At 40.3% G+C, this 11,506-nt stretch overlaps 1 protein-coding gene across 5 annotated transcripts in view; it reads left to right on the top strand.

The window, feature by feature from the left end:
• Gapvd1 (GTPase activating protein and VPS9 domains 1) overlaps positions 1 to 11,506 on the top strand; it is a 126,162-nt gene that overhangs the window by 66,137 nt on the left and 48,519 nt on the right. For all 5 annotated transcript variants that reach the window (XM_023701626.1, XM_023701627.1, XM_023701625.1 and 2 more), the window contains exons 5-7: positions 1,053 to 1,187; positions 1,315 to 1,504; positions 7,806 to 7,966. In XM_023701626.1, the coding sequence (XP_023557394.1) occupies positions 1,053 to 1,187; positions 1,315 to 1,504; positions 7,806 to 7,966 (486 nt within the window). The remainder of the gene's footprint in view (positions 1 to 1,052; positions 1,188 to 1,314; positions 1,505 to 7,805; positions 7,967 to 11,506) is intronic.

Here is an 11,506-nt window from a genome sequence, read left to right as displayed (position 1 = left end):
AGACAGACAGACAGACAGACAGAATCAAAGTGCTATTTTTTTAAAGTTTATTTTAATGGCATCTGTTATCCTAGCACTTGGGAGGCTGAGGCAGAAGGATCACAGCAAGTTCAAGGCTATCTTAGGCTGTGTAGTGAGTGCAGGACCAGTCTGAACTATACAGCAAGACCCTGTCTCAAAAAACAAGAAAGGGAGGGGCCGGGGAGATAGCTCAGTAGAATAAGCATTTGCCTGGCAAGCTCAAGGGCCTGAGTTCAATCCTCAGTTCTGAAGAAAATGACATCCTTGTGCTGGGGAGATAGCTCAGTAGAATAAGTGCTTGCCTGGCAAGTGCAAGGGCCTGAGTTCAATCCTCAGTTCTGAAGAAAAAAAAAAAAAAAAAAAGCACAACAAGAAAGGGGGCTGGGGAGATGGCTAAGTAAAATACGCACTTCCCTGGCAAGCGCAAGAGCCTGAGTTCAACAGCTAGTTCTGCCAAAAAGAAAGAAAGAAAAACCAAAAAACAAGAAAGGGGCCAGGAATGTTTCAATCCCATTTTTCAACTCTAGTCTTTATCTCCTCCAGAAGGTTTTGGAAGTTACTAGTGTTTTATGCATCCGTGTAGGAGAGTCTATTCCCTTTCCCTCCCCTAACCCCCCTCCCCCTCCCCCTTCCCCTCTCTAGTACCAGTACCAGTACCAGTAGGGGTCAAACTCAAGACCTTGCACTTCTCAGGCAGGTGCTTAAGCCTCTGAGCTATCTCCTCAGCCCAGAAGTCTATTTTTTATAAGCAAATTTCTATGTGTATTCTCTCATTTACCACTTCCCTCCCTTTTTCAGACAGAAATGGTAGATTGCATGGTGTATAATATTCTGTGTTACATTTATTTTGCTTGCCAGAATATTTTGAGAATATTCTATATCATTATATAGTTTCATTTTTTTAAATATTGGGTTTTAAGTAATTTTCAAGACTTTAGACCTTTTTGTGTACTTCTCCATCATAATCAGAAACTTTATTCCAATATTTTAAAAGTGAAGTATTTTACTTTGCTCTCTTTTTATTTTAACAGAGCTGTGTTGCTGCTTTCCTTGATGTTGTGATTGGGGGCCGTGCAGTGGAGACACCTCCCATGTCTTCTGTTAATCTTCTGGAAGGGTTGAGCAGAACTGTGGTTTATATAACCTACAGTCAGCTTCTTACTCTGGTAAATAGAATTTTCTCAAAATTCTTTTAGCTAAAAATGAGCAGAATAACAGATGATTACTTTGTCAGAAATACCTGTTATGCTTGAAAAGTTGATTTCATTGGCTAATATGCTTTGCTTTTGTCAGGTGAATTTTATGAAGAGTGTGATGTCTGGAGATCAGCTGAGAGAAGATAGGATGGCTCTTGACAATTTATTGGCAAACCTACCCCAAGCTAAGCCAGGAAAAAGCAGCAGTTTAGAAATGACCCCCTACAGTACTCCTCAGCTGTCTCCAGCAACCACCCCAGCAAATAAGAAGAATCGATTACCTATTGGTAATGAGAGTTTCTCATACGGCTTTTCTCTAATATTTTTTTCACTAGCTTTCATGTATATTTTGTATTTTGGAATATAGTTTTAAGTATTATGGAAATGTCTTTCTCTTCATAATTACTGATGGTATTTTAGTTTTAAAAAGATATACCAGATTAGTTCAGGTTTATCTATACACGTTAAAAAATTTTTTTTTCCATAATTTTATTGAGAAACAAATAGCAATGAGACAGTTTCAAACCAAATTGGTAGGACAGTTTCAATAATTAACACATTGCATACATTCTTTTTTTTTTTTTTGCCATAATTTTACTGATAAACAAATAGCAATGAGACACTTTCAAATCAAATCGGTAGGACAGTTTCAATAATTAACACACTGCATACATTCTTCTTAGTGGTTAATTGCTGTACAAGAATTGCATACATTCTTCCTAGTGGTTAATTACTGTACAAGATGCAGACATGATATCCTATTTACAAACACTATTAGAACAAATCCCTCTATTAAGAGAATGAAAGGGGCCGGGGAGATGGCTCAGTGGAATAAGCGCTTCCCTGGCAAGCGCAAGGGCCTGAGTTCGATCCCTGGTTCCAACAAAAAAAAAGAGAATGAAAAAAATTTTTAATGTATTTAGTACATTAAAAAAAATGTCTACAGGGTCTCACTATACAGATCAGACTTGTATCGAGCTTTCCTGTTTTTCAGCCTCCCGAGTGCAGGGTTTACAGGCACATGTCATCATGCCCAGTCTCAATTGCAGTCCAGCATGCCCTGGGGGCAGGGCCGGGATTACAGGCCTATCTGTACACTTTTATCTGGACATATTTTTCATAATTTGTTGAACTCGTGTCACTTGAAATAAACTTTAAATTTTAGTGCCTTTTCTTGGAATGATTTTTAAAATATCATTGGATGTAATTAGTTTTTTTTTTTTAAACAGGGTCTTGCTATATAGTTTAGGCTGGCCTTGAACTCACTATGTAGCCAAGGCTGACCTCGAACTCTAGGCAGTCCATCTGTCTCAGTCTCCCAAGTGCTGGAATTACAACTGTGGACCACCACACTTGGCTTAATAGTTTTTCTTTTCTTTTCTTTTCTTTTCTTTTTTTTTTTTTTTTTTTGCGGAACCGGGGATTGAACTCAGATCCTTGCGTTTGCCAGTCAAGCGCTTATCCTACTGAGCCATCTCCCTGGCCCCAATAGTTTTTCTTAAAGTTAGGTAGCACCCTCTTTTCTACAAAATTCCAAATAATGTAATAAATAATTCTTTGTCTACGTGTATGGTGCTGACGACAGACATGCTAGGACAGTAATGGCAAACTGTTAGAGCTTTCAGTGGTACGAACAGCCCGCTGCAGCACATGTGCCATAAGTTCACCATCACTGTTAACTAGGCAGATACTCTCCCACTGAACTATATGCATTAACTCCTGAACCTATAAACTTTGAGTTGCAGACTTTCCAAGGTGTACCAAGTAAGACTCACTATCAGCTTACAAATGAATTCCATTTAATAAACAAATCTCCAGAAAAGGAGTTCATTCCTGAGTCAGGGACTTACTATACCCCACCCCTAAGTAATATTAAGTTTCTATTAATTAAGTGGAAAATACTAGTTGCTATTTTCCATTATTGTTTTTACTATTAGTCAGTTGTTTTATCAGCTGAGCTAAGACATTTTAATGTTAATTCTAAAAGGAAGCATTTCATTTTTTCTTGTCATTTAAGATTTAGATTAAAGGGCTGTGGAGATAGCTCAGTGGTCTTAAGTGCCTGCCTAGGCAAGCACAAGGATCCAGGTTCCAGGTTTGATTCCTGGTACTGTATGCCATATAGGCCTTGCCCTGGGTGTGCTACGCTGGTCACCAAGACCAGGTATGGTGGCATATGCCTGTAATCCCAGCGCTGGGGAAGCTGAAACAGGAGGATCACTATAGTCCTAAGCTGTATAGTGAGACCTTATGTCAAATATATGAAATTAAGAGAGAAAATTTAAAGCTTTATTTACCTTGTAAGCATTTGCTGTCTGTCTACACACACAAAAAGTTAAAACATGGTGTGTACCAGACATGGGGTGAGTACTTTATAAAAGTTATTGCATTTATTCTGTGCAGACATCCAGTGAGGGTGACATGCTCACTGTCTTGCACATGAGGCATTGTGTTAGACCCTGGTACACTGAGACCTTTAGGACATGCTGTTAACTCTCAAGTTATCTGCTGATAGGTGGTAGGGAGAGCAATTAGTACTCTACATAGTACTAAGTGTCCTGGTGGAGACAAGTGTAGGGGTGGTGATAGAGCCTGACTATCCAAGTGACCATGATATCAGAAGCACATCCACGAGACCTGTACACTCTCTTGGGATGAATGGGACTGAGACAGATTAAACCCCAGAGGAAAAAGTTAGGCCAGGGAGCAGGAGTGTTTTAGTGGCTGCTTAATGATAATGAAGAGCTCAGCAAAAACTAAGTGAACACAAGTAGTTATGATAATGTGTATGTTTTGAAGAATGGGATTCATTTTAAAACTTCTATGGGCTGAGGATATAGCTCAGTAGCACAGCTCCTGCCTGGCAAGTACAAGGTCCTGAGTTCTGTTCCTGGTACAATAAATAAATAAATAAATAAAAGTTCGTGACCTGATTTGTTAAGCTTCTTAAAATTCATTGAATTTATATTTAACATAATGTGGAATTGTTTTACCAGTAGGAACATGATAACATATTCTTTAAATCTTTTATCGTCTGAAAATGTCGGTTTCATAATTCAAAATTTAAAAAATGATATTTTACACTTAGAAATTTTTAATATTATGGGCTATTTGAATTTTGTTGACATGAAGAAATAAATGATTTTTGGCAAATAGATTTTTTCCCCCAATTGTTCATTTCTTTACATTAGCGTTTTTAATTCCCTGTCATCCAAAAGTATCAGTGAATATAGATATGATGGGAAGAAGATGTCAGATGTTTGCCTAGTATAATTTTATATGTTTATGGTCCTTGGTAATTGCTTTTCTTTTTTGTTTTGTAGTTTAAAAAGTGTTTCCATTGTTCAGAGGGTTGATTTTCTTTCTATTTAATGCTTTCGTAACCCAGGACAACAGCTAGCAGCCATCACTGCCTGGGATTCCTCAGCCAGCAATCTTACTGCTCACATAACACTAGTAACCCCATTTGGTGGGTAACCACTATCATTTCTTCCTCTTATATAACTTTTATTTAAGAAATGATTTATACAAGTGTACTCCACATGCATGTTGCTTTTTCTTTATGTAAGTTGCTACATGAAATTTGATCATTTGCATTTTTTTACATTATGAAGTTTAAGGGTAGTAGACCCACTGAGGAAGTTAAACTCACAGATCAGTGGAAGATAGTGAAGGTCACCGAGAAAGATGTAAGTGGACCTATAGACTTTAGAATTTGGTGGCTGCTATTGTTTTTAGACTAAAAGTGACTAATGAACAGTAGCATTTCAAATTGAAGGTGATTATATTTTTTTGTCTTCAAGGAGGCCAACTTTTTTATTTTTTATTATTATTTTTTTAATTTTTGAGGTTGGCTCAGCCTGCCCTGGGGGCGGGGCTGGCACTGTTTGTGGTGCCGGGAATCAAACTGTGGACCTGCATTTACCTAAGCTTGCCTAAGCAGGCTTTAGTCTTCTGAGCAGTCTCGTCAGCCCCATGGCCAATTTTCAAAGTTAAATTGAAAAAAAAAAAGATTCCTGCAAACAGAAGTCGACAATACAGTAAATAATACACAAAGTTAAGTTGAAAGGACCTACTATTATAGAGTGGTTTTGCTTTTAATTATTTTATATAGAAAGTGAGTTTTAATTTTTTTTTTTTTTTTGGCAGAACCAGGGATTGAACTCAGGCTGTTGTGCTTGCCAGGCAAGTGCTTATTCTCCTGAGCCATCTCCCCCGCCCCCTTTTTTTTTTTCTTTTTGAGACAGGGTCTCACTATATATAGTCCAGGCTGGCCTTGAATTCACTATGTAGCCAGACTTGCCTCGCTCATGGCAGTCTTCCTGCCTTGGCCTTCCAAGTGCTGGGATTACAGGCAATCACCACCATGATTGGCTATGAATTTTAATTTTTGTATTCTCATTATGTTGACTTTTCTTTTTGTTTTGTTTTTTGGTTCTGGAAATCAAACTCGGGACCTGGGCTCGCCAGGCAGGTGCTTGTCCTGCTGAGCTGTATCCTTAGTCCCCTTCTTTTTTGAGGTAGGGCTTCTCTATGCATTTCAGACTGGATTTTTTTTTTTAAACATTCTTTTTATTTATTTATTACATTTATTTATTGTGTGTGTGTATGGCCAGCTCAGCCCACCAGGGGGTGGGGCTGGCTGGCATGTGGTGCTGGGGGATCAAACCGCTGTCCCAGTGCTTTGCCAAGCTTGTTCCAAGTAGGTGCTTTAGACCACTGAGCCATCTCTCCAGCCCTCAGACTGGATTTGAACTACGTAGCTCAGGCTGGCCTGAAACATGAAGTGATCCTCCAGCTTCATCCTCCTGAGTGCTGGGATTAGAGGCATGCGCCACCACACTCTGCTTAAATTTTGTTGATTTTTAAGCAAAGATGAAATTTATTATAGAACATTGAAACTCTTAGAAAACATTCTCACAAGCAACCTTAATCTTTCAGTGTTTGAAGATTTTAAAAGACATATAGGATAGATTATTTTATTGATTGATGGTTTTTGAGACAGGGTCTTGCTATGTGGTTTACACTGGCCTTGAACTCTATATAATCCAGGCTGACCCTGATCTCGCAGTACTCTTCCTGCCTCAACTTCCTGAGCGCTGGGAAGGATGGACTATTTTATAAACAAGTACCACTTGTTTAGTTATAGGTTGAAGAAAAACAGCAAAATAATTGAATCATTTGTTAATATAAAATATTTCAATAGCCTATAATCCCAGTACTTGGGAGGCTGAGGCAGGAGAAGTGTAGTGAGTTCGAGGCTAGCCTGGCCTGCACAGCTAGACATTGTCTCTTTTTTCTTTTTTGCGGTGCCGGGGATTGAACTCAGGACCCTGCGCTTGCCAAGCAAGCACTGTATTATACTGAGCTATCTCCCCGGTCCCCAAAGTGTGCTTGACTTTTTTTTTTTTTTTATTTTAGGGAAAGGTCTACAAGGTGTTTAGGGTCTCAATACTAGGTTGGACTCGTAGTGATCCGCCTGTTTACAGCCTCCCAAGAGCTGGGGTTACAGGCGCGTGCCACCACGCTCAGTCTCAATTGCCATCTCAGTGTACCCCAGGTGCGGAGCCGGGGCTGGCACCACAGGCCCGGGGATCCCCTGGTCCCTGTGCCAGCTTGCAGGTGCTTGAATCTGCTGAGCTATTTGGCTGGCCCTTACACATTGTCTCAAAAACAAAACAAAATAAAAAGTTTCCACAAAGCAGAAAAGACCTCAGGGAAAACAAACAAACAAAAACAGGGAAAAAAAGAAAAAAAAGGACTTCAGAGCCAAGCATAGGAAAATCTCTCCTAAACCTTTGGAAAGAATTTATTGATTGATTGATTGATTGATTGTCTTTTTGAGAAAGGGTCTCACTATGTATTTCAGGTTGGCCTTAAGCTCACTTTTTTGCCCAGGCTGGTCTTGAACTTGCAATGATCCTCTTGCCTTTGCCTCTCGAGTGCCAGGAATAGAGGCATGTGCCACCACATCTGGCCTTAGAAGTTCATGTTTTACAGAGAGGGAAAATGTGTTTTCAAAAACTGACTAGTTTTGTCAACAGATATCTGAATAAAATACATTACTTTATGTGGTTATCAGATTTCTACATGGAGGTTTCTGACCTTATAAGTTCAGTTAGTACAGGAAACTTATAAATTTTATTAGTTTATGTTGTTTGTAGCAATTATATTCATCATGGTAGTACGGGAATCTTGTGACAGTTAAAATGTTTTATGGTTAAGTTAAAAAGTTATTTTAAAAAGATAAGATGATGCTTTAAAAAAGAAGAAGATAATGCTTTTTGCCACACCAAGGTCTTACTTGTATTGATGGGGATATGTTTACTGCACTAATGTGGTCATATGCAGCTCCCCCTGTCTGGTGGATGTGAATCTTTTTTATTTCTTAATTATCAGTTTTGAAGGAGTGACAGAGGGAGAGGTTTCAGTTTTTTCTTTTGCTTTGGTTGTTCTTGTCCATACTTTCATATCTTTTTTGTGCATGCGCAAATGTTCAACACGGATCAAAAATATATTTTTTATTCAGTGTGCATATTTTCATTTCGACTTTATCTGAATTACCTTATTTGATTTTTTTTTTTAAAGCAACTCGGAGCAGAAGCCGCACCAATATGCTAATGGACCTGCATATGGACCATGAAGGATCATCTCAAGAAACCATCCAGGAGGTACAACCAGAAGAGGTGTTGGTCATTTCCTTAGGGACAAGTCCCCAGCTTACTCCAGGAATGATGTCAGAAAATGAGGTATGAATGTACTGCTGCATTTAACTTACAGCCATCAGTGCTAAGAAGCAAGTTATTATCTTCTAGTTAATGGTTACTTGTTCTCTAAGTCACTACTAAGTCTGTTCATACCTGCTAGAACAAAATACTAGAATTTGGATGGTATATAAATAATAGAAATGCAGTCCTAGAGGCTGAGAAGAACAAGACCAAGGTGGATTCACTGTCTTGTGAAGTCTGATTTGTGGTTCATAGATGGCAACTTTTCACTCTGCTCTCACATGATACAGAGGACAGATGAGGAGTCCTGGGCCTAAGGGCACTCACTAATCCCTTTCCTGTGTGACCTGGTCATCCACCTAGAGGCCCTACCTCCATATATCATCACTTCTGAGGTTAGAGTTTTATCACATGAATTTTGGGAAAACTCAGACATTTAGCTTCTAACAATACATTTAATGCCTCTTGCTTATCATCATGGACCTACCGTGACATGCTATCAAATGCTGAGTCCTTTGGGAATATGTTGTTGTGTGGAGGAAGCCCTTTACCTTAACACATCTGTATTACTGAAATTATCAAACAGGCCACAATAAAGGAGATTTTCTTAGTGGTAGAAGAGATATGAAGCTATGAAAGTGTAGTTTGGAAATTAAAGAGACTTTTCCAGTGACCTATAGGAAATGGTTTTTTTTAATAGCATTTATTTATTTATTTATTTATTTATTTGTGTGTGTGGGGGAACTGAGCCCACCAGGGGGCAGGGCTGGCTGGCATGTGGTGCTGGGGGATTGAACCGCGGTCCCTGTGCTTTGCTAAGCTTGTTCTAAGTAGGTGCTTTAGACCACTGAGCCATCTCACCAGCCCCATAGGAAATGTTTTATTTATATATTTATTTAATTTTTTTTTTTTTTTCTGGTGGCTTGCTAGTATCTTAAAGCTTTCTGCTTTACAGAGCTATAAACTGTTTGTTGGTTTTATTTGGTGCTGTGTACTAGGAATTAAAGCCAGAGTCTTTTGGCTAAGTTATATCACTAGCCCTTTTCTTACTTTTTCAGGCAAGGTCTCACTATGTTACCTAGCTGGTCTTAAACTTTGGATCACTCTGTCTCAGCCCTCCAAAGTGTTGAGATGTTTGTTACCATGCCTGACTTAAAATTCTTCAGTGGGTCAGGAAGAAAATTCAAGAGAAAACTAAAAAAAGTTTAAAAATATATACATTGTAGAGAAATGGACATGCCTCCTGAAGAATAAGTTTTAAGTATCTGTGTTCAAAATTATGGGATAGATATTTCCCTCATGGCAGTTCAGGTTACTTCTTCAGAGGGGGGAATGTTGCAGGCAGCCCAGTTAGTTAGAGGAGTTAGACGGAAATATTATAGGCAGTCAGACAGGGCCAGGCCCTCAAGGAGACAAGATGGAAGACAAGGTGAACATCGCAACTTTTGGAAGAGACAGACACTCCCATGTGGGCCACATCTCGAGACCAAGACAGGGGCTGGTGAGATGGCTCAGTGGTCTAAAGCACCTACTTAGAACAAGCTTGGCAAAGCACAGGGACCGCGGTTCAATCCCCCAGCACCACATGCCAGCCAGGCCCGCCCCCTGGTGGGCTGAGCTGGCCACACACACACACACACACACACACACACACACACACACAAATTAATTAATTAAAAAAGACCAAGACAAAAGAAAGAGAAAACACAGCTACATACTTCCCTAGGGATGGGCATTAGGGATTGATATTCTAAATAGTATCAATCAACTTGAAAGAGCCCAAATGAGTCACTAGCCCAACCCCCAACAGGAAGAGACCCTGTTCCATATTCATGCCCACTTGCTACGTGACTTGCTTTCCCATTTGATACTGGATTTAATCAGTTTTACCTGAGCAATGGTGCTTGTAATCTCATTGGTTGACCATAGTTTGGTCCCACCTCATGCCCAACTAAGCAAGTTCCCATGTCTTCTGCACCACCTTAGACCCGCCTCACCATATGGTTTTCCTCTATAAAAGTCCCTGCAAGAGACAACTTCTGGGGGAAACTACCCGCTCAGGCCACCCCCTCCTGTCCCTCTCTCGGGACAGGAGCTTTCTCTCAATAAATATATTCTGCTCATAAAAAAATTATGGGATAGAGAGGCCAGTGAAATAGCTTAGTGGACTAATGGGCCTACTTAGGTAAGCTTAGACAAGCGCAGGGACTGTGGTTCAGTCCCCATCACCACATGCTGCACCAGTCCTGCCCTCAGCTCTGGGCTGAGCTGGCCAGAGTCTGGGTGTAGTGGCACACACCTATAATCCCAGTGCTGGGGAGGCTGAAAGCAGGAGGAGCACCATGAGTCCGAGCTGCATAGTGAGACCCTGCAACAACCAAAGGCATTAAAAAAATTAAATAAAATTGTGGAATAGAGGAAAATAAGAAGTAGAAATCTTGACTCTCTTGAGGAAAGTAGGGCCTTTCTACGGATTGTCTCTTCCTGAAAAAAATTATAGCATCTTTATTCAACAGTGAGTGCTTATTTTTAAAGAACATTTATTACTGACTTGGGAAGAAATGACCAGTAGTGTAGATGTTGTTAAAATGATGGTGATGTTTGGTAAAACTGTTAGGATTGTGGCATGATTGATAGGAAAGAGGACTCTCAGACTCCAGAACCCTACCCCTGCACACACACACACAAAGGAACAAGCTGGCAAAAACCTGTCACAATCTACATTTTTGGAATTGTGAATGTAATAAAAACCTAGTGGAATGCTAAATGAAGAAAATTAAACTGGTGTTTTGTTGTTGTTGTTTTGTTTTTTTTTTGTGGCCCACTCAGCCTGCCCTGAGGGCTGGGCTGGCTGGCTGGCGTGTGGTTCAGGGGATTGAACTGTGGTTCCTGTGCTTGCCTAAGCAGGTGCTTTAGACTGCTGAGCTATCTCACCGGCCCTAAACTGGTGTTTTGTCAAGAGAGCTCTGTAATGGTTTGCCTTATTGTGCTACCATCCCCATCCCCAGCTCAGTAGCTCCCAAGAACACAGCAGGTTGCATTCTTGTGCAGTGGGTTGGTACCTGAGGGAACAGTGTAAATCATGCACTCAAAGAATCATGCATGTGTATGTTGATCTGTCTGGTGGATCCCTAAAGAATCAGCTCAAGGGTTTGCCTTTGTTTTGTTTGCCTCTCTTGTTCCCCAGGACTGAAGCAGCTTGTCAGTTGGCATTTGTCAGAAATATTGGGGGACTAGTGGTGTAGTTCAGTGGTTGAGAGTGTGTTTAGCACTCATGAGGCCTTAGACTCAGTCCCTAGCATTGTAGCAAAAGAAATGATGAGAGGTGAATACTCTACATTATTTGCCACTGCCTGGAGGAAGGGATAACAGTCCCGGAAAGTATTAGGCAGACTGAAAATCCTAGGAAAGAAGTGTTGGAAAGGACATTGTAGGAGCACAAGGGTCTCACATACTTTAGGAACTTAGGAAGCTGTACACGGCTGGGGAGATGGCTCAGTGGAATAAGCGCTTCCCTGGCAAGCGCAAGGGCCTGAGTTCAATCCCTGGTTCCGGGGGGGG

This window comes from Octodon degus, unplaced genomic scaffold (assembly GCF_000260255.1).
Source record: "Octodon degus isolate 3935 unplaced genomic scaffold, OctDeg1.0 scaffold00138, whole genome shotgun sequence".
Taxonomy (NCBI): domain Eukaryota; kingdom Metazoa; phylum Chordata; class Mammalia; order Rodentia; family Octodontidae; genus Octodon; species Octodon degus.
Note: the sequence above shows the minus strand (reverse complement) of the source record. Positions and strands in the feature narration are given on the sequence as shown.